Source organism: Brachionichthys hirsutus, unplaced genomic scaffold (assembly GCF_040956055.1).
Source record: "Brachionichthys hirsutus isolate HB-005 unplaced genomic scaffold, CSIRO-AGI_Bhir_v1 contig_976, whole genome shotgun sequence".
Taxonomy (NCBI): Eukaryota; Metazoa; Chordata; class Actinopteri; order Lophiiformes; family Brachionichthyidae; genus Brachionichthys; species Brachionichthys hirsutus.
Genome location: NW_027180316.1, coordinates 1,108,846 through 1,129,779, shown reverse-complemented (window position 1 = coordinate 1,129,779; position 20,934 = coordinate 1,108,846). Strand labels below are relative to the sequence as shown.

Here is a 20,934-nt window from a genome sequence, read left to right as displayed (position 1 = left end):
CACAACAATAAAAATAATTTCAAAAGTCAACGGGGAAAGTTCTTACCATGCCAGCTCACTCAGCTTCGTTACCGAGTGACTCCACTCCGACCATTTCAGTAAGGAAGTATGACTGGCGGCGTAAGATGAGTCACTTCCTTTATTTTTTTTAAAGCCACATGTATTCTGGTATCTATGACGACGCATTCCTTTCACCTGAGCACTTAATTCAGGTGGTAGATTTTGAAAAGGGGAGTGTAATTATGTTATTTTCCTTGTGTGGCAATAATTGCAGTTGTATGAAAAATGTATATTAATAATACTAAGAAATACTGTATGTTACTGTGTGTGACTGGTGATGGTTTGTCTGCTTAAAAAGGCTCTCAGGGACATTTTATTCGCGCTGGTATCAGAAGTGATCAGTTTGACAAACTATCTTGCTGGACAAGATGGGTCACATTAGACGTAGTCCACAAGGAACTTAAAAGGAAATGACACCTTGACTAGATTAGACATTGGCTCACGAACTGACTTGGGTGTGACTTAACTTGATTAAACCACATACCACAAATTAATTCATCTTTTTTTTATCTAATCTAAGCCATTGAATGATCTGAGGAGTGTGATGCAGAGTATGCCTCAAATTCGGCAAGTAGAACATTATCTTACACACATCCAGTCAGACATTCTGTCACCAAAATGGACAGAACAAATGTACATTTTTCATTCAACTGTAGAGCAAGAAATTCATTGTCCAAACCAGAAAACACCCAGGAGTACCAGCCACAGCAAAAATGTCAATGAAAGTTAAACAGTCAGAAAACTTCCCAGGATTTGTTACTATTGTCGTTCAAGGAGCCTCTGATAAAAGATTGGCACGCTAAAGAGCATGCATGGCATCCATGCAGGTCATTTTTCTGCAATAATTGGACAGTGGACGATTGTGAAATCTAGTTTAGTGTTGAGACTTCCTGTCCTTGACCGCTGATGTGCTATAAACAGAAATACGTCACCAGTTTGTTGCTCATGTGATCTTTTCTCCATTGACCGCAACGTCTCATATTCTGCTTGTGTTTTGTGTTCTTCTCTCACAGTTGGTGAAAAATAATTTCACATCTGTTTGCTAATCCCTGCATTTGGTCTAATGACAGATATTGTAAAAAGTCTGACAATTATCCATCTGCATTACCAATAATTAAAGTCGATCGCCCTTCAGAAAGTTGTTTGAAAGGTTCCCAGCTAAAGCAATAATAAGGGCACAGAAAATACTTGCACGCCATCTCATATGCTGGCTTTAAAAGCAAGCAGAACTTTGTCAAATGTTAGCTCATAGACATTTTCCTTCCAATGTGGCAACCTATAACAATGTGCTTTAACTCCTCCTTTACAGAAACAGTATCAGTGACATGATACTTCTGGACAAGTGACAACAACAACTTTTCCCTTGGTCAAAGAGCAAATTCCCCAGCTGGGAAGGGTTCTGCCCTACGGAAGCTGGGTGCAAAAAAGGGGAATTCCATCACACATCGAGAGCATTGCTAAGATATAAGCAGCTCACAAATCACAACACATCGGTTACAGGTGAGTGAGTAAAGACAAGCTGAAAAGGTTTCATATGAAATAATAGAGTTAGTGAGAGGTCTGCGTTGCTCCCTTTAACAGAAGCGAACACAAAATATCACTTTTTAAAATGGTTATGCAAGAAAATCTGAGGAACAATATGAGTCTGAAGGTGGCAATTGTCCATCAGCTGGCTGCTTTTTTTTTTTTTTCACTCACGGAGTGAACAGTTTAGTGAAATGAGAGAAATCCCAAGTGCACAGAAAACTGGAGTGCATCACATTCAAATTCAGTTCAATAGGCAACAGGAATAAATTGTTTAGTGGAAGTTTATAGATTTTTGTGGATACATATTGTTTTCCTGAAACCTAAAGGTCAACACTGAAGAGAAATACCAGCCCGACTCTGAACCCTTCACTTCTTCTGCAATCAGTATTAGTTTGAAAAATACTTGAGCTGGCCACCTCTGTATTTTTTTTTGAAGACACATGAAATTTAACACATAAAACTGAACACAGCACAGTTTCAGCCATAATTTAATTATAGTTTACAAAGGCTGTAATATTATTAGCCTGACTCTGCCCGAGGAATTTTAACATTCTGGATCTGAATGCCACTTGACCGGTATTATGGGGATGTTATGAGCACTTAAAAATAGTGGCGCAAATGCATTCCAGGTTGTGGCTCTCTTTCTACGTAAATAGCGTAAGTAATGCGCAGAATCGTAGTTGCTACGTGGTAACCACGCAGGCATAATCCTGAACACACATAGCTTCTCTTTGTGAAAGAAGTTACTCCAGTCCCAGCTAAGAAAGTAGAAGATTTTGGAGGAAAACGGTAACGATTTTCTGTTAGCTTACTAGCATGTTCCAGTCTAGTAGACTGAGTCTACCCAGATAGCTAGAATGCTAAAGCCTAAGCACGGGGCGGCGAGCTACAGCTTGTTAGCTAGCACGTCTTGTTAGCTCCATCGATAGCACATTTGCGGTGCAAGCATTAGTAGATGTGACGTAACCATCTTTTGGTCAAAAATAACTAGCTATAGATGGATAGAATCGAAAGCACTGAATGGTCATGTGTCTTGGTTGTACAGTTAAATTTCGTGTTAGGTTAAAACATAACATTTGGTTTCACGAAGGAAGAAGTAGCTCTAGTTTCAGCCTCCTCTGCATGTCGTCAGGCACAAACTAGTCCCGGTCCTGATGCAACAGCTAGTTGTAGCTTCAAAGATACGAACTCTTATTCTACTCAGGAAGGCTTGAAACATTATAGTTAGACATTATGAAGGATGTGTTTGAGTCTAGTCTAGTTTTTTTAGACCTAAATAAATGATTGAATATCTGTTTGCTTGTTTGATGATGATGATGAATATATTTATCAGATAGAATGTTAGGGTACAAGTACAGTCACACAGTGGCATGTATTACAGTACAAGTACAGTCAAACGTTCTGTCTAAGAGAAGCATTCCAAAAAAGCCCTTGCGGTCTTGTTTCCGCTGAAAGTCCTTAGTACATAAATCATCGACATTTAACAATACAGAATGTCTTTTGTGATGTTGTTCTTTTCATATCCCATCTTTCTCTGCAGGACATTATTGCCGCTGGAAGATGCCTCACAGCTCAGATGATGAGCGCAAGAAGTTTATCCTGACCACGACAGGGAACTTTTACGGGTTAAAGCCTTCGTCTTCCCTGGCTGACAGCACACAGCTCAATAACTTCTTGGATGATGGGAATGAATTTGTCCTGTCTGTCAGCAGACAAGATAATGATCTTCAATTGTCAAATAAGGTAGCCGAAATATTCAAAGCATATCTATAATGTTCAAGTGTCACCGTGCAGAACGATACGTTCACATGAAAGGATCTCTGTGGCATGGAAACATAAGCTCATATTTGTTATTGGATAAACATAGCGTATAATAAAATAAATCATTTCATAACATTCCACTATAAATAGATATTTTACCAGAACTGTTCTGTGCTAATCCACATGCACCACAAACGTTCACCCTGTTAATTAGTTTTTCTGTGTATATCTCAATTGTATCTGCATATTCAGGGTATCTACCTTTGTCCCTACATCAAGCAAAAACAGCAGTTAAACATCATACAGGATGTTGACTTGACAATAAAATTGCTTTTTCAGATTAAAGCTTCGGTGGACAGCAGAGACAAGGTGTTGGTGTTCTTCAAGTTGCGTCCCACAGTGATCACGGAAGAAAACCTTCATCAGTGCCTCCTCGTCTCATCCATGCTGGAGTCTCCCATCAACACACTCTACCAGGCTGTAAGACAAGTCTTTGCACCAGTTCTGCTGAAGGTGAGGTTTAATCCCTGTGTTTTAAAGAGCCCAGAATTAGGCAAAAACATTTAAGATGTTTTTAGTTTGACAAATAAACATATTTGTCTGATGTGAATTTGGGAGCCTGAATAAGGCAGGAGCAGAGGAGAAAACAAATTAATCTCTTTGTGACTTCCTTTCCAAGGATGAGCGATGGTCTTCAGCGTTCGACCCCAAGCTAGCAGCCTTGTTGGGTGAGCTGGAGTCTGGCCTGGGCTCAGTGGTCCGCCAGTCTGGAGCACAATCCTCTGCCAAGTCGAGCCGCTCAGAAGAAAATGTCCTCGGTATGCTGACATAGACATGTATATATATATTTTCACTTTTATTTTGAAGGGACACAATATTATAAATGCCACTTGGTGGTATTTACTGTACTTTTATATGATTTTTATCCAGATGTGGATGAAAAGATATGCTTGCATGAATTTTTACAATATGAGCTCATGTTTTTCTTTATTCTTTGCAGGAATTCTAACCCCAAGTGATGAGTTCCAGTACTGGGCTGATCTGTCTGAGTCTGCAGAGAGGAGCAGTGTAAGAGAAAGGGCCACACATTTCACTCTGCAGTTTAAACTTATACAAAAGGTATGTATTCACACTCTTGCATATCGTTACTGACTAAATCAAAAAGGAAAATCAAAGTCATTGCTTTACTACAAACCGTATTGTGTGTATTGCATGCAGGATCTTTGCAAACTGAAAGACAATTTAATAAAAATGTGAATTGTAATCTGTATGTGTTTTAAAGATGCCTTAAATTTTATTTTACATTTTACAATTACACAAAAGTGGACCATTAACACAGATATAGCTCAAGAAAAACAAGAAAGCAGTAAACTTAACTAACACATCAAAGTTTGTGTCTCTCTGTGTTTGCATCAGGAATATGAGGGTGTTGATGGTTTGTCCATGTATGATGTTGTGGATCTGGTGGAACAGAGCAGAGATTGTCTCGATGACCTTTGGAGACACACGGATTTCGAGCCCTATCCGGAGACACGCATGATCCGACTCATGGATGTCATCGGTGCGACTCGTACACAAACCAATGCAAAAAAAGAAAATTAACAGTCAACACATTTGAGAACAAAAACAACTTTTATTTCCTGGGAAACTCTTAAATATCCAGTAACTGGTGGCGGGTCAATAATTACAATGTGGTGCTGTTTTTATATTTTTGTTTCTATGTTTACAAGGCGGGGCTCTGGGAAGATATGTGCAGAGGAAGTTGGGTGGTCTTAAAGTTTTTGAGGAGCCATTTATATCGGTGGGAGAGAACCTCAGAACCGGAGCTGTGATCTGTGAACAGTGGGTGATGGCCTGTGAACATCTGACTGGACAGGTGTGGGAAACCGAACAATCAAAACCTGTGCTGCTTCTGTTGAAGGAATGACTTTCAATGCCTTGTATAGTTAAAGCTTCAAACGAATAATACATTCTCAGGTGTGGAAGCGACATGCCCCCCACCCCTGGAAGGGAAACAAGCACGGCCCGCAAACCTTACGCTGCCTTGCGAACAGATTAGATGAGGTACGATCGGGTTGATGCAGGCTTAAGGAAACACTTTGTTTAGCAAATTTATTATTTATCTTTTTCTTCATGTTATCACCAGCTATGTGGTCACAATATCATATTTTCACGAGAAAATTGCTGTTAAGACCTTACTTATTGGAAAATATTTTCCGCTTAGAGACGAAAAGTTACCACTGACATGGGTTAAAATGGCTGCACCAATTTTCCTTGTGGTTGCAATTATTATGTTTGGGAACATTACCTTATATAATAAACGACCGAGCACACAATAAATCCGTGGTCGTAGATGACGTGATTGTGTCTACCAGGTGGTGACTCTGCGCGTGGTTCATGAGAAACTGCTGCTTCTGCTGCCAGGAGGGAAACAAAACGCTCTGACTTCAGATCGTGTTTTTGAACCTTTCTCCGGACTCAACCCTCTGCTTTACAACCCTTACACTGAGGTCAGTTTAACATGCATGTAGACAGTATGTGCAATTTGTAGGAGACAGGTTCCTTTTTGTGTGACTGATTGATGCTGCCTACGGTACTTCAAATTACTACGTATGTTAGAGAACCTCCAATCATGTGGACATTTGAAATTTTGTCTAAAACACTCAAGGATGAAACATCTGTAACTTAACACTCGTTAACTTAGATTATGAATGCATTTTTTCTTCTTTCACTTTTGCAGCCTCTTTGGAGAGCAGCAGTGGCTCAGTTCGAACGCCTGATTGCTCCGTCAGAGCAGGAGGCCGCTGGCAGATTGAAAAGCTTTGTTGCTAATGTACAGGATAATCCACAACAGGTACTAAAACACACTGTTTCAGATCAGGTTGTTAAATGTCGTGTCGGGGGGTCTGTGGCGATGAAGGGACTTACCCAATATACTTGTGGATGTGTGGTTGTTTCTTGTCAAGCTGTTGCAGATTTTTCAAAAGCACAAGGAGTTGATCAGACGTCCCACCATCAGCAAAGAGCTGCAGCCGGAGAGAGAGACCCTACTGGCCAGGCTGCTGGACTACAACAAAGGTTCTGACTTTTATTCCTGTTACAGACTTGCCACAAGGTATTTTCCCATCACAGAGCGAAAATAATCTCATTGTGTAGCTACTATGCCATGACAATAAAGGCTTTCTATTCTATTCTATTCTATAATTTAATCTGAATAAACTCTGTTCATGCTCTGTGAAATCCAAGATGGTGTTGAATACCTTTCAAGAAGTACAGATGAGAGATTAAACTGCATATCACAGTAAAATGTTAATTTTCAAAACGACGTAGCATCGTGGCAGCCTCACATTCGACCTTTCTAGTTTTGGAAAATTTGAAATAAAAAGCCCGAATAAGTAATGTTGATATTTATGTTATGTTTTCTGGAATATTTAACCAAAAACATCTTTCACTAACTTTAACTCGAGTAGTTCTGCTAAATAAACCTATCCAAAAACCAAAGTCTGGGTTCTACTCATGTTTTCTGGTGTTGGAATCCTGCTTTTTGTCCACCGTCCTCCCAATCCTCGGCATGGTATCTGCCTATTAAAGCCCGCTAATCCTGTCTATAGTGGTGCATTTAAGGGTAATGCATTCAATTCAGACATGCTGAAGTTTGAATGGTGCATTAAGATGTTCGACTATACTGGAAATTATGAGACAACTTCACTTTTAAACACGTCAGGAAAGCAATTGGCTCAGAATGTCCAAATAAATGTAAAAATTTAATCTAAGATTGAAGATGAAAAACTGAATTTAGCTTCAAGACCTTTGACTGCATGACCAACTGTTTTTATAGTGAAGTCAGCTTGCTTCATTCTGTCGTAGGAAAGGTCATGGAGAATCTCTACCTGCTCATTCGTAGAAAAGTGATTTGGACTAAAAAAATGCTACTTTTTAGGCCTGAAGACTGACTTTGAAAGTCGTTGCCATGGAGATCCTGGAGACAAGTCTGGACCACTAATTGGTAGAAACCTCCCTGAGGTGGTCAACAAAATTGTCTGGGTGCGACAGCTCATACACAAGGTATTTGAGTAGCATGTGGTCTGTGTGCTAATGTGTGCATGATTGATTAATGTGACTGACCACCACATAGTACTTCCTGGTTTATAGCAGATAGCTGGGGCTACCAGGAAAAAAAAAAAAAAAGAATGATGTTAATTTATATAATTTTCCGATGGTGACTAAAAGAACACTTTTTGCTTTTCTGTTCCCCGCCTTGCATTCTTATGTTAGGTCGAGGACTCCATCCGGTTAGCTGAGGCACTGTTATCAGATCTGTCTGCTGTCAAAGGGTTCAGGCATTTCTGTGATGATCTGTTCGAGGTTCTGCGGGTCTATGAGCAGGAACAGTTTGAGGACTGGTCCAGAGACTTACTGTCTGGCCTGGCGGACCCAAAGTCGGGGATCAGGTTTGAACAAGCGCACACTTTGACCACCATTTTTCACACTGAACAATGACACTTCAGGTGAACGTGGATCTTATGTTCTGTATTTCTCCAATCTAACGCCCTCTGACTAGTCTCCAGGCCAGTAACCGTGTGATGGACCTGGACCATGTGGATGGGCGGCTTAAGATCCAGTATTCAGACAGACTGGTGTGTTTGCTCAGGGAGGTCAGGCAGCTCTCTGCGCTGGGCTTTCCCATCCCAGCCAAGATTCAACAGGCTGCTAATACTGCAGACAAATTCTACAGACAAGCTATCGTCCTAAAACAGGTGAGAGGGTTGGTCAGGATAAACACACACACGCACACACACACACACACACACACACACACACACACACATTTTGTTTCAACTTGATGCAGTAACAGAATGTTACTGTTACTGTTGTAGGTGGCCCATTTCTATAACACCATTGACCAGCAGATGATTCCCTCCCAAAGACCTATGATGCTTGGTCTTGCCCTGGCCTTTGAGCAAGTCATTAAGGTGAATAATAATTTGTATTTAAGTATAATTTTTATACCATACATATCTTTAGAAATCCAATGTTGGGAATTCAAAGCCAATGACATCGTGAAATGTGTTTCACGAAGGTTCATTTTATATGTTGAACCAGTGCTAATCTTTCTGCTTGTATTGGTCAGAATCCTCATTCTCAGTCAAAGGGATCAGGGGGTAAACTCCAGATCACCTGGGACTCCCCCAAAGAGCTGGAAGTTTACATCAACAAGCTGCAGGCTGCTGCTGAGAAGCTCTCCACAGAGAACAGGAAGTTACGCAAATGGCACACTGACTTCATTGAAAAGGTTCTAGTCCCTTGTTAATTTATGATGTCACTGAATAGAAATGCAGCAAGCACTAAGTGGAATTATTGTTTTTGCATTCATAATGGGAGATTGCTGACTAAAGGCTTGTTCTTTTGTGTATTTCTTTCCCATGTGTCTGGGTGTATGTTCTCAGGTGGTGACACTGACGAATGTGGACCTACTGAGGCATCAGCAACGGTGGAAGGATGGCCTTCAGGACCTCAGGACTGGCTTCGCCACCCTGGAGGCTCAGGTATCCATCACAGTCGGAAATATGCTTGCCTTTGTGTGATTTTTTCTTGAATAAGTTATTTCTAAATTCATGACATGATGGGTGCTATCATTCTCTTTGTGAATAATCATTTGTCAAAATTGTTATAAAGATGATGTGCGTATGTGTACACAAAGGGTTTCAGATCTGATGACATGCGGGCATGGCGCCAGCATTGGAACCATCAGCTGTACAAGGCGCTAGAACACCAGTATCAGATGGGGCTGGAGGCTCTGAACAAGAACCTACCTGAAATACACATAGACCTCACTTTCAAGTCAGTATACGCCTTCTTTTTACACTCTCACTCTTTTTCTGTCGCTCACCATTTGATTGAGTTATCATGTTTTTCCTCCTCCTCTCCTGCGACTATTTCTCTTTATTCTCTGCCGTATAAAAATATTACTTCTCAGTGCAAAAAAAAAAAAAAGTTCATTTTTAATTGTCCCCCCCCCCCCCTTTTTGTTAACAGGCAGGGCCGCTTACAGTTCCGTCCTCCATTTGAGGAGGTGCGAGCTCGCTACTTCAGGGAGATGAAGCGCTTCATTTCCATCCCAAACCAGTTCAAAGGGGTCAGTGCCCAGGGGGAGGAGCTTATCTTCAGCGTCATGATTGACAGGAATGCATCTGGGTTCCTCACCATCTTCAGCAAAGCTGAGGATCTTTTCAGCCGCTTGCAGGAAATACAACACAAGTTCAAGGTGCCTGAGCAACACATGACTTTGACACTGATAAGAATTCTGATTACCGGTACCTGATAAAAAAGCAACCCGAAAACATCAAGAGAACTGTGACAAATTGACAGAAGTGTGCACAACAGATGAGCACATCTGAGTCACTAGGGGGAATTTTCCAACAGCACCTTGTGCACGTCAGGTGTCACCTATAGTATTCTATGAATTGTTGTTTTGTGGAGCCTCTCTTATGTGCAAAGTCCCCAAACAAGTTTAAATGTTTTTTTATGTGAGACGCAGGAGTGGGTGGTGTTGGGCCAGGTGGATTTAGAGAAGTTAATGGAGAAGCATCTGAACTCCGTGCAAGATTGGGAGAGAAATTTCAAGGCCCTGAAAACCAGGGGAAAGGAGTCGGAACGTCTTCCCAGGTGCCCAACACACATAGAACACTCAGTATGACAACATTATATCTGTTTAATAGAGAACAAAACACACCCTGAATATGAGTCATTCCTACCACAGGATTTCGATGACATTGTGAAATGGCATGGAATTGTGGAAGTTGTTATCTTATTGTTAAAAAGCTGATGATAAAAAAAAAAGCCTGAAGAATGTGAAATACTTGTTGCACCATGTTCTTTTCACGAAAGGACAGATTTCACTGTTGAACATGGTATAACTCACTTGTGGTGTAGCAACAACTCAACAACATTTACAGTATTGCATTTGTCATGACATTTTTCTACCCTTGAGGGATTACATTGACTTCCTTATTAAATTCTTAAGAGGCAGGTTCACTGAATACCACAAATACAGAACACTTTCTTTATTTAGACACTAATCTTCTCCTTCCCTTTCTGTCAGTCAGGAGAAGGTTGATTGCATCACGATTAACTGTGAGCCCATCAAATCTGTCATCGATGACTTCATCCAGCGACTATTTGACATGCTGCTTTTGGCTCTGAAGAAGTCCATACAGGGTAAAATACAAATAACTTGTAGGCGCTTTTTGTGTGTATCTTGTGTGATTTTCAGTGTAATTTACACCAATCACAACCCACATCTTAACCTATTTCCCTGCTCTTTACTTTGTAATTCTTACTTTATCTTTCCTTTCCTGTCGATGTTGTTTCTTACTTGCAGGCCACACACAGGCCATTGACAGTTTTGTTTCGGAGTCAATGGAGGCCTTGTCCACCAGACCGGAGACCATGGAAGAGATCGGCGCTATCAGAGGCAAATATATCCAGATAGAAGCTTGCATACCCGAAGTAAGAAAATCACTAACTGGATAGGAACGTCCTTAAATGGATAATATTAGTCAGAAAATAAGTTTCTGCTACACCATCATCATGATTTTAGAAATAAAATGTGCATTTTCTACATTTCTTCCAAAAGTTTTGCTTTCACATTATGCAGGTGCTGCTCTCCTTCACATGAAACGCATTGTGCTGTGGGTCCTTTTATATTTCTGATGTACGATGCATCCATGTGTCATGTCTCAGATGCCTGGTATGACTGTCCGGTATCATTTCTATAGATCCTACCTCAGTTCCAGTGTGCTGAGGAGAAGAACCGCTTACTTCGAGCTGTGGCTGGTGCCGGCCTGGATTCGTTGTCCTCCCTGAGGGCCAAGTGGGACAAACTGGAGCTTGTAATGGAGAGCCACCAGCTCATGATTAAAGAGCAGGTGAGTTAAACAGTCAGTCTGTTACAAACAGCAGCTGTCTGCTACCGAATGTATTGAAGTCTTTCAGCTCTATGCTCTTTTAACTCGCTCTCTTTCTCTCTCTGAACGTGCTCTTACGCTGCTGCATTTTGCCTGCCCTGTCTCACCGATAGGTGGAAGTGATGCGAAGTAATGCTGCTGGCCATATCGATGCCTACAGGGCAGACCTAGAACGCTTTAAAGCCCGCTGGGACCAGCTGAAGCCTAAAGATGAGATGCTTGAGACCGACGATCACGCCGCCCTTCTCGCATGCCTCCAGACCATCAAAGATAAGCAGCAGGAGTTCCAGGACCTGGAGCTTGTGCGCAGTAAACTGCTGTAAGTTATTTTTCAATATGCTGGATTTATAGCTTTTCCTTTGCTGAGAGTCAGGACAGCTGATAAGGATGTTTATTGCCCTTATCTTGTTAGAAAATGCTGCTTTAAAATGAAATGGTTTACATAAATCCTTGTTCTGCCTGTGGAATTATTCAGGATTTATCTAAATCTGACACGATAAGTTTGGTTATAAATATGACTAATAAATCAACACTGTAAATGTTCGTCATCCAACGGGGGTTAAAACCTTTATTTTATTTTATTTATCAACGTCTCCCTGATTCCTATTTCTGGTATCACAGATATCTTTGCTTCTGCCAGTGAGGGTTTGGCTTTTGTCAATTTGTTTGTTTGTTCGAGGAATTCACACACGAAAATACTTGATGGCTTTTTGGTAGAAATCCATCCCATATTCGAGTCAATGTGCTCAAATTTCTCCACTCTCAACTGCTTTTCTCTCCTCAGGGAGGATTGTAGCTGCTTTGACCTGGAGGCTCCAGATTTCTCTCTGGCAGAGGAGACAAAAAGAGACATGGAGGAGTGCAGGGAGATTTGGGGTCTGTATGAGGAGTGGCAGCAAGGCTTCACAGAAAAGGCCCAGGAGGACTGGATCACATTCAGGTAGGGTCATGCTTAGATCTGCTATTAATGGCTTGGTTAATTTCAGTTTTGTTTGTCGCAGCTTTGTGTTTTTGGGTTTTCATTCATGCATCTGTTTGTTTTTTTCAGGAGTAAGGTCTATGTGTTCGAGGAGTTTTTGTTTTCATGGCAGGACAGGCTTAGGAAGCTGGAGCAGCCTACCGCCATGTCCGTTAAACTGCAGGGAGAAGTTGACAAATACAAGGTAGAAGTGTAGAAGTGATGGGGAAATTGTATCATTGTCTTCTTTTCAATTTGATCATATTTTATCGACAAGTTTTAGAATGAATTTTATTTTGGGACATTGACAGTTGACATCTTAAAAGCTTGCATAGTGGTTAATGTTTATTCATTTTTCCTTCGTATCTAGAACATGATCCCAGTGCTGAAGTACGTGCGTGGGGAGCACTTGTCCCAGGACCACTGGTTGGACATGTTCCATTTGCTTGGCCTTCCAAAAGGGACAACTCTCGAGAGACTTACATTTAATGACCTGCTCGGTGTGGCAAATGCCATCGTCGAAAAGGCCATGGAGCTTAAGGTATGAATACACAATCACACAACTGTACAAGGTTTACATTTCTAGAGGGACACGTGCTTCTTTTATTTGTTAGATTATTATGTTCCTGGAAAACCACATCCCTGTAGCACGTCTATCAAATCAATACACAGGTGCTGCAGAGGTAGATATTCTTCCCCAACGCACCTGAGGAGTAATTCAGGCGGATTTAGATTTATTTTTGTTTATAGTATGGTAAATACATAGTTGATGGAACAGTGTGTGTGTGTGTGTGTGCGCGCGCCTGCATCTAGGACCTGAACAGTCGTGCTCAGGCTGAAGTGACGATCCGAGAGGCGCTGCGGGAGCTGGATTTGTGGGGCGCTGCTGCTACCTTTAACCTTACCGAATACACAGACAGCAGCAGGCGCACCATCACCCTCATCAAGGACTGGAAGGATATCGTCAACCAGGTAGGGATGCCGAGGCAAACAGGAACATAGATTACATGTAAATGGAAAACATATAATGTGCATAATATCATACTGAGTTAGGATTCGTCACTCATTTTTAATCGGGGAAATAAATGTGTGTTTAAGCAGCATCTCCTCTTATCTTTTCACCTAGTTTTCCCAGAGTATCTTATCTCCTGAATTAGCTGTTCTGGTTAGCAAAATACAGCAATTTCTACTTTTCCAGCTCCAGAGCTGTTAGGATTAGGAGGCACAAATTCCTTGGCAAAAAGAAATCCCAGAAGGCATATCTACCAGGACTGTGTAGAAATGTTGGCTTCATCACCACTCTGTGCCCATCCAGGTGGGCGATAACCGCTGTCTGCTACAGTCTCTGAAAGACTCTCCCTACTACCGCAGCTTCCGAGATAAGGTCAGATCCAAACCTTGGATCTGTGAATGTGCTTTTTTTTTTTTTTAAATCTCTTTATTTTCTTCTTGTGGGTTAATAACAGCATTCATTCATTCATGTTACGTTGGATATCCAGGTCGGTCTGTGGGAGGTTCGTCTGTCTGATTTAGACGAGTATCTGCTCAATCTGAACGCCATCCAGAGACGCTGGGTTTACCTGGAGCCTATTTTTGGACGTGGGGCATTGCCCCGGGAAGAGGCCCGCTTCAAACGGGTTGATGAAGATTTCAGGTACTATAATTAGAATTTTCTCTCCATACAGCATTAAATCTAAAGCTTTTCTTTTATATCGCAAGCTCTTTTTTACACAGCATCTATGTTCTGTATGATTTCCAGCTTGACTATGGCTGAAATTCAGTATGAACACAGTTTGAAATAGATTTTTTCTTAAAGACACAATGTGTTTTACACACATTCAGTCACAAAATGCTTTCCTTGTGTATAATAGGTCTATAATGTCAGATATTAAGAGAGACAACAGAGTTGTGTCTCTGAGCTCGAGGGCAGGAATCAGGAATTCACTGGTCGCCATTCTCGATCAACTTCAACGCTGCCAGAAGTCACTCAATGAGTTCCTGGAGGTACCCAAACATACAAAAGCTTGTGCAAAGAGCACATCCTGTAAATATAAGATGCAAGGTTGCATTCTTACCTGTTTTGTTTGCATCTTTTTTTTTTTTTTTTTTGTTACAGGAGAAACGTTCTGCATTCCCACGCTTTTACTTCATAGGTGATGATGACCTATTAGAGATTCTCGGTCAGGCAACCAACCCAACTGTCATCCAGTCTCACCTCAAGAAACTCTTTGGAGGTCACAAACCTCCTCTTTTCTCTCCTTTGGATTCTTTGCTTGGACTGTATTACGGTAAAGCTAATATGAGTGTGGATTATCTTTTGCAGGGATTCACAGTGTTGTGTTTGATGAGGAGTGTCAGCACATCGTTGCCATGTGTTCTTTGGAGGGAGAGGTGGTTCGACTCAGAAACCTCGTACGCATCTCCAGTCTCGTGGAGGTAAAGATGAATGTTGTGTTAATGTGTATTCTGTACACTGTGCGGTAGGGATGCTCATGAGTGCTATTATGTGGAGCCACACTGTGCATCTTATGGTTACTGAATCAATTTCTGAATTTAAAACATCTCATCGTTCAGTGGGCATCACCATGACACAGCGGGTAACGCTGTTGGCTCACTGCATGAAGGTCTTTGGTTCAATTTCAATTTGAAATCAATTCACAAGGATTTCACTCATCCTCTGTATCAAGAATCTAACGCCTGATGAAAATAAAGCATACTTGGGAACTACTGCAATTCCATTATTAAGTAGTCTTAATCAATGATTGAACTACCGGTAACTATTAATGAATAGTAGTAAAATATAGATATAATGTATTTGTACTTTGTGGCACTGATGGATCCTTTTTCTGTTGATGTGTAATTTTTAAAGGACCTGATTTTTGTGTTTATTTCCTTGTTTTTGTGCCTGAATGTTTCTCCTCTCCAGGTGTGGCTTAGTGAGCTATCTATGGAAATGAGGGAGACTCTGAAACACCTCCTCTATGAATGTGTGTCTGCAGGGAGAAAAGGGGAGGTGGACCCCTCGCACTACCCATCACAAGTAACACAAACATACACACTTTATATAAAATTCCCTTTATATCGGATTTTCCATAGGCCCGAACTCTAAAGTTGTTGTTGATGAATAACAGACTGTTTCTTTTTTTTTACTTTTGCAGATTCTGTGCTTGGCTGAGCAAATCCAGTTCACAGAAGATGTGGAAAGAGCTTTGAAAGATCACAATTTGCAGCAGTTGGAACTTGAGCTCAATGCCAAATTAGAACACTATACTACGGTGGACACCAACACTGGTGATCAAGCTCATAAAGGTAACTGTCTGAGTTTGTGTTTATACGAATTAGCCACTTTCTCTTCATCCAGGCATAAACTAGTACAGAATGTAACAGGTTAGGCAAATGGCTAAAGGACGATATGATAGGTATATTGTGATTGAGTAGGTTGCGTGGGTTTTAATGTATACCCAGTGGTTTCTGATAGGCATCAGCTTTCCATCTGTCGCTCCTTCTGTTCCTCTGTCTTTAATCGTGGTTTTGTGTTGTCGCTTGCATACCCTACCGTATTCTAAATGTATTCAGCCTCATGCTTTATCTCTCGATGCCAGTTGTAACTTCTCTTCAGCGTAATGAATGACCGAGAGGAAAATCTACTTCTTATTCGGGACAGATGAAAACCCACGCAGAAGAGATTTAAAGAAGTAGCAGCATATGATATCTTAAATATGTAGATCATTTACAGCTAAATGATGCTCAGGGTGTTATACAGGACAGGATGCTCGATATTGCCCTGTTTGCTGATTGCTTTCAGGATCATATTTACTTTCCAATTGTTTTAATTGCGGGGGGGGGTAGAATCTCTACCTGTATAAAGCAGGACAGCGTATTTTACCATGCAACTTGAATTTTCAAAAAAGACTTTTGAATTTTAATCAAGTGTTCTCCTGCACGCCTGGGATGGAAAGTTCCCTCTAGCCCCTTTGGTGGCATAATTTCACGGGACATTGCTTGCAGATTCCACATTGCTGTCTCAAATGAAATGTTTAAATCTAAGCAATGCTTTCCCCACAAAACATCACACTTCCCCAAGCTTTGGATGTTATTTCTGAAAATCAGACTTTTCTTTTTTCACAGCACGGTAAAAGGCGGATAATCTAATTAATTTTGCGACTGTCTTGCATTCATAAGTTTGCCATACACTCTTGAAATAGCAATCCCCCTCCATGATAACATCTCATCTAATTAAACAAACAGGTGGATTGAAGATGCTTTGGAGTGGCAGTACTGATTAAAGAAACTAAAGTAATGGGGGGGAGGGATAATCTAATTATGCAGCCTACATTAATGGGCCATAAACCCAGCTGGAGAAAGCTCTCCTTTCACATAAAGCTGGATGGGACGGCTGCCCATATGGCAAGGTTTGGTTTCTTTGCGTGCTTTTGCTGCAATGCTGACATCATATACTGTATGTAAACCTGAAAACACAGCATCCAAGTAATCTAAATAGGATGTGACAATTGTGCCTGCCATGATTTCAAATATGCAATCTCACATCCACTATAAATGCATGGAGAAAAGCAATCCATCAAAGGCACTCTGTTCCCAAGCTACAGAAGTTATTACATTATAAGAGCTCTTGGTAACGAGGACATTTTCTGAAGACGCACAATGTCAATTATTGTGTTTATCGGGGAGAATAACTCCATTATATCCTTGTCCCCTTTCTAAATAGTTTGTTAAAAGAGAGGTTTGGTTTGTTTACGCAGTAAACGATCCATTTATTCTTCCCTGTAATGGATACAATCCAGATAGATAGATATATAAATGAGACAGCTCTTTGAGATAAAAAAAAAAAAGAACAAATATTCTCTTTAAAACAACTGGATTGTAAAGATCAAAATGATACACATTTTTAATTCGTTCTGATATTACCAAGCCTGTGTGTGACAGTTACTTCCTGAAACAGAACCTCTTTCACGGTCAGGTTTCATATATGCATTGGTCTACCAGTTCTGCCATCCTCAGACTCATACATGTCCTCCTGTGCAGAGTCCGGCGTGCTGTCGTTGAAGCTGAAAGCCTTGATCTTAGATGTAATCCACAACATCGGTCTGATCAGGCATCTTAACCAGGCAGGAGCGACCGGCCCTGATGCCTGGGCCTGGAAGAAGCAGCTTCGCTTTTACATGGGACCAGACAAATGCTGTCTCATACATATGGTGGACGCTCAATTCACATATACATATGAATACCAGGTGCGTTAGCAAATACTCCACATATAAGGTCAGTAATCTTCTGTTTTGTGACTGACCAGCATGAATTCTCCAAAGGAAACACCCTTGTTGTTGCTGCAGTTAGTAGAGAATATGAATTCTAGCCACTCTTTGATGCTTGTAACTCTTATGTCTCATGAGATCCTTTTTTGTATGTTTTGAGGATATACATGTCATTTTCTTACCTTTTGGTGGCAGTGTTTATGCACCTATGAGAAACACTAGCTAGACTCAACCTTATTCCCTTCAGTTTCCTTTGCCTGTCCTTCATTTGTTTGTCATTCCTTTACTTGTCTATTTGTCTTAATCCTCTGCTGGCTTCTTTCCGCTCTCTTGTGCCCCTGACTCATCCCTCACTCTGTGATATCTTCACTGGAGTCTGCTTAACTTGCTGCGTTTCTTTCTCGCTTTATCTCTCACTTTCTCCTCCATCCTACCTTTCCTGTCTCCCAGGGGAATGCCGCTAAGCTGGTGCACACTCCGCTGACTGATAAGTGCTACCTGACTCTGACCCAGGCCATGAAAATGGGGCTTGGTGGGAACCCCTATGGGCCCGCTGGCACAGGCAAGACAGAATCTGTCAAAGCCCTTGGCGGTCTGTTTGGACGACAAGTTTTGGTGTTTAACTGTGATGAGGTAAAAAAAAAAAAAAAAAAAGAGTATGTGACATAACCAAAACTATAAATGAGAACACACAAGAAGGTCTGTTTGATGTGCATCTGTCTGTTTTTCAGGGCATTGATGTGAAGTCAATGGGACGGATCTTTGTGGGCTTGGTGAAGTGCGGAGCATGGGGCTGCTTTGATGAATTTAACCGCTTGGAGGAGGCGGTGTTGTCGGCAGTTTCCATGCAGATCCAGGCCATTCAAGACTCTCTTAAACATCACAAGAACACATGTGATTTGCTGGGCAAGGAGGTCAGTGCAACACATGAATGCTGCCTAAAAACTATTAGCGACTTTTTTCTTTTCAAATCAGTCAGTGAGTCAGTCTAATCGTTTGTCCTTTCGTGGAAGTTTCCTTTGGCACATTAATTAGCAAACATCATTCAAGTTACACAACTAGTCATATATAATACACATTATTCCCTTCTTTTCATCCTCCAGGTGGAATTAGACCCGAACTCTGGGGTGTTCATCACATTGAACCCAGCAGGGAAAGGCTATGGAGGCAGACAGAAGCTTCCAGACAACCTGAAGCAGCTCTTCCGGCCCGTGGCTATGAGCAGGCCAGACAATGAGCTCATTGCTGAGGTCATCCTCTATTCTGAGGGCTTCAAGAATGGAGAGATACTGGGTCGCAAACTGGCTGCCATCTTTAATCTCGCCAGGTGTGGTTTGATTTGGGTTAGGGTCGAGGTCAGAATCAGTATGAACGGCGTGTAAAGTTATCTTCAGTCTTCTAATTATGCAGTATATTGATTTTGCCACCGCTCACTAGCGTGACAGTAAACCAATCCACAGCTTGTGAGTGTGTGAAAATGTGCCTTTTTGTTTTCGTCCAGGGAGCTGCTGACTCCCCAGCAGCACTATGACTGGGGTTTGCGTGCTCTGAAAACAGTCCTCAAGGCCTGTGGCAGCCTCCTCCAGCACCAGACGAGGAGTCATGAGAAGGACAAGAGTAAGACCCCTTTGGCTATTATTCATTTGAAATTGCAGTATTTTTTTGAGGCATTTTCTTCTTTCCCCCACTAGCAGAAAATTATAGGAAAGCTGTGAAAGTAGTGCGAGAATGTGGATGGCTCTTTGTCCATGACCTTGAAAATAGCACAATACAACACATGTGGTCCTTTTGCCAAGTGGAAAAATGCAGACAAACAGGATTCAGTGAATGACATATACTGTACTGCTAAAAACATCCTGATCCACAACCGAGGTCCTTCGAGGTCTTAAGAGAAAGATCCTGCCAAAGATGCTACTTCTTGTTAAAAGCTGGTTTTATCAGGGTCATAATCATTTAGAGTAAGAAACATTTAGCCCAATACTTACTGTCCGCTGACATTTAGGAACTTACTAAACCTGAAGTTGAGGTTTGATGCCCTCAGTTTTTCAGCCTCAGTTCCTTTTGTTGTGTCTGGTTTTCAGTGCTATCCCGCCATCTCTTCAGATCTCTTCCACTTAGTTTCCCTCTCTCCCAACACGAACCTCGTATCTATCAAACACACACCTACACACCCACTACATGCACCTCCTAACTCACAATGAGTCCCTGAGGCTTTTCTTGCATTTATCTCTGTACGCATTCTGGCCAATGTTCCGGCCAGCCTCTTTGTAGAAGAGAACAGAAGAATTGACAAACTCTTAAATCATGAGCAGCTTTACTAATTAGCAGAGAACAGTCGCTGGAGCAGAGCAGAAATGGCTCAATTGAGCCAAGCAACATTTCACAAAACAATTGTTTGAAATTGGGTGTTATTTCTCTGCTTCCCTTTCTGTATTTGAGCTTTTTGTCTTATATTTATTTTCCTATTTCCAGTTGGCATGGGAATTGAATCAATCTCTCATTTCCATGCAGTTCAGGAGAGCAGTCTGGTGGTGCAGGCATTGAGATTGAACACCATGTCCAAGCTGACGTTTTCTGATTGCTCCCGTTTCGACGCTCTGGTCAGAGATGTTTTCTCTGGGGTTAATTTCACCGACGTGGAGGACCAGATACTCACGCATGCACTGGAGGAAGTCTACAAGGAGGCACAACTTGAACTTATTCCAAGCCAGGTGTGTGTGCATGAAGAAATCTCTTTATTAGCCTGAGAGTTAATTACTAAGGATACATTCAGAGTTTGTGTCACTCTGTCCTACAAAGAGCATCTTACATAACATTTGGATAGTTAGTCATAAAGATGATGGGGGGGGGGGGGGGGGGGGGGGTAGATAAATGATTAACTGCTTCACCTCTGTGCAGTTAAAGAAGGCACTGGAGCTGAATGAACAGCTGAGACAACGCATGGGAGTCGTCATAGTAGGGCCAAGTGGCGCGGGGAAGTCAACACTGTGGAGGATGCTGAGAGGTGCTCTTGGCAAGACGGGCAAAGTGGTGAGCAAGAGACGAAGCACCGACCTGGAAGTTAATGAAATGATTTGATGTGCAGAATTAATACAAAGATTCAATATATGTATAATTTAGCTTTGGTTCCAGGGTTATTTTAACATGAAAAAGGAGCAAGAATTACATTTGTTCAACATTTAATTGATCAGTTGGGGAAAAAAGAAAATTCTTATTACTGTACTTTTGCAGGTGAAGCAGTACACGATGAATCCTAAAGCCATGCCCAGACAACAGCTGCTGGGGCATATAGACATGGACACCAGGGAATGGGCAGATGGCGTCCTCACACAGTGTGCCAGGAATGTGGTCAGAGAACCGCAGGGTAAGGAGGGCTGGACAGACAAACTTT

General features: G+C 41.5%; 1 protein-coding gene across 2 annotated transcripts in view; it reads left to right on the top strand.

Moving 5' to 3' along the window:
- Positions 1-3,147: 3,147 nt before the first annotated feature.
- dync2h1 (dynein cytoplasmic 2 heavy chain 1) overlaps positions 3,148-20,934 on the top strand; it is a 65,884-nt gene continuing 48,097 nt past the window's right edge. For both annotated transcript variants that reach the window (XM_068756703.1, XM_068756702.1), the window contains exons 1-42: positions 3,148-3,330; positions 3,688-3,861; positions 4,028-4,166; positions 4,349-4,467; positions 4,765-4,909; positions 5,079-5,224; positions 5,326-5,412; positions 5,724-5,858; positions 6,089-6,202; positions 6,315-6,426; positions 7,289-7,413; positions 7,624-7,799; positions 7,910-8,105; positions 8,226-8,321; positions 8,480-8,641; positions 8,796-8,894; positions 9,050-9,189; positions 9,385-9,613; positions 9,887-10,014; positions 10,451-10,566; positions 10,730-10,857; positions 11,127-11,276; positions 11,429-11,634; positions 12,100-12,255; positions 12,364-12,478; positions 12,644-12,814; positions 13,087-13,245; positions 13,589-13,657; positions 13,773-13,927; positions 14,145-14,277; positions 14,390-14,507; positions 14,597-14,709; positions 15,200-15,313; positions 15,432-15,564; positions 17,293-17,522; positions 17,994-18,176; positions 18,275-18,457; positions 18,647-18,870; positions 19,045-19,160; positions 20,055-20,254; positions 20,442-20,573; positions 20,775-20,907. In XM_068756703.1, coding sequence (XP_068612804.1) covers positions 3,148-3,330; positions 3,688-3,861; positions 4,028-4,166; positions 4,349-4,467; positions 4,765-4,909; positions 5,079-5,224; positions 5,326-5,412; positions 5,724-5,858; positions 6,089-6,202; positions 6,315-6,426; positions 7,289-7,413; positions 7,624-7,799; positions 7,910-8,105; positions 8,226-8,321; positions 8,480-8,641; positions 8,796-8,894; positions 9,050-9,189; positions 9,385-9,613; positions 9,887-10,014; positions 10,451-10,566; positions 10,730-10,857; positions 11,127-11,276; positions 11,429-11,634; positions 12,100-12,255; positions 12,364-12,478; positions 12,644-12,814; positions 13,087-13,245; positions 13,589-13,657; positions 13,773-13,927; positions 14,145-14,277; positions 14,390-14,507; positions 14,597-14,709; positions 15,200-15,313; positions 15,432-15,564; positions 17,293-17,522; positions 17,994-18,176; positions 18,275-18,457; positions 18,647-18,870; positions 19,045-19,160; positions 20,055-20,254; positions 20,442-20,573; positions 20,775-20,907 — 6,142 coding nt within the window. The remainder of the gene's footprint in view (positions 3,331-3,687; positions 3,862-4,027; positions 4,167-4,348; positions 4,468-4,764; positions 4,910-5,078; positions 5,225-5,325; positions 5,413-5,723; positions 5,859-6,088; positions 6,203-6,314; positions 6,427-7,288; positions 7,414-7,623; positions 7,800-7,909; positions 8,106-8,225; positions 8,322-8,479; positions 8,642-8,795; positions 8,895-9,049; positions 9,190-9,384; positions 9,614-9,886; positions 10,015-10,450; positions 10,567-10,729; positions 10,858-11,126; positions 11,277-11,428; positions 11,635-12,099; positions 12,256-12,363; positions 12,479-12,643; positions 12,815-13,086; positions 13,246-13,588; positions 13,658-13,772; positions 13,928-14,144; positions 14,278-14,389; positions 14,508-14,596; positions 14,710-15,199; positions 15,314-15,431; positions 15,565-17,292; positions 17,523-17,993; positions 18,177-18,274; positions 18,458-18,646; positions 18,871-19,044; positions 19,161-20,054; positions 20,255-20,441; positions 20,574-20,774; positions 20,908-20,934) is intronic.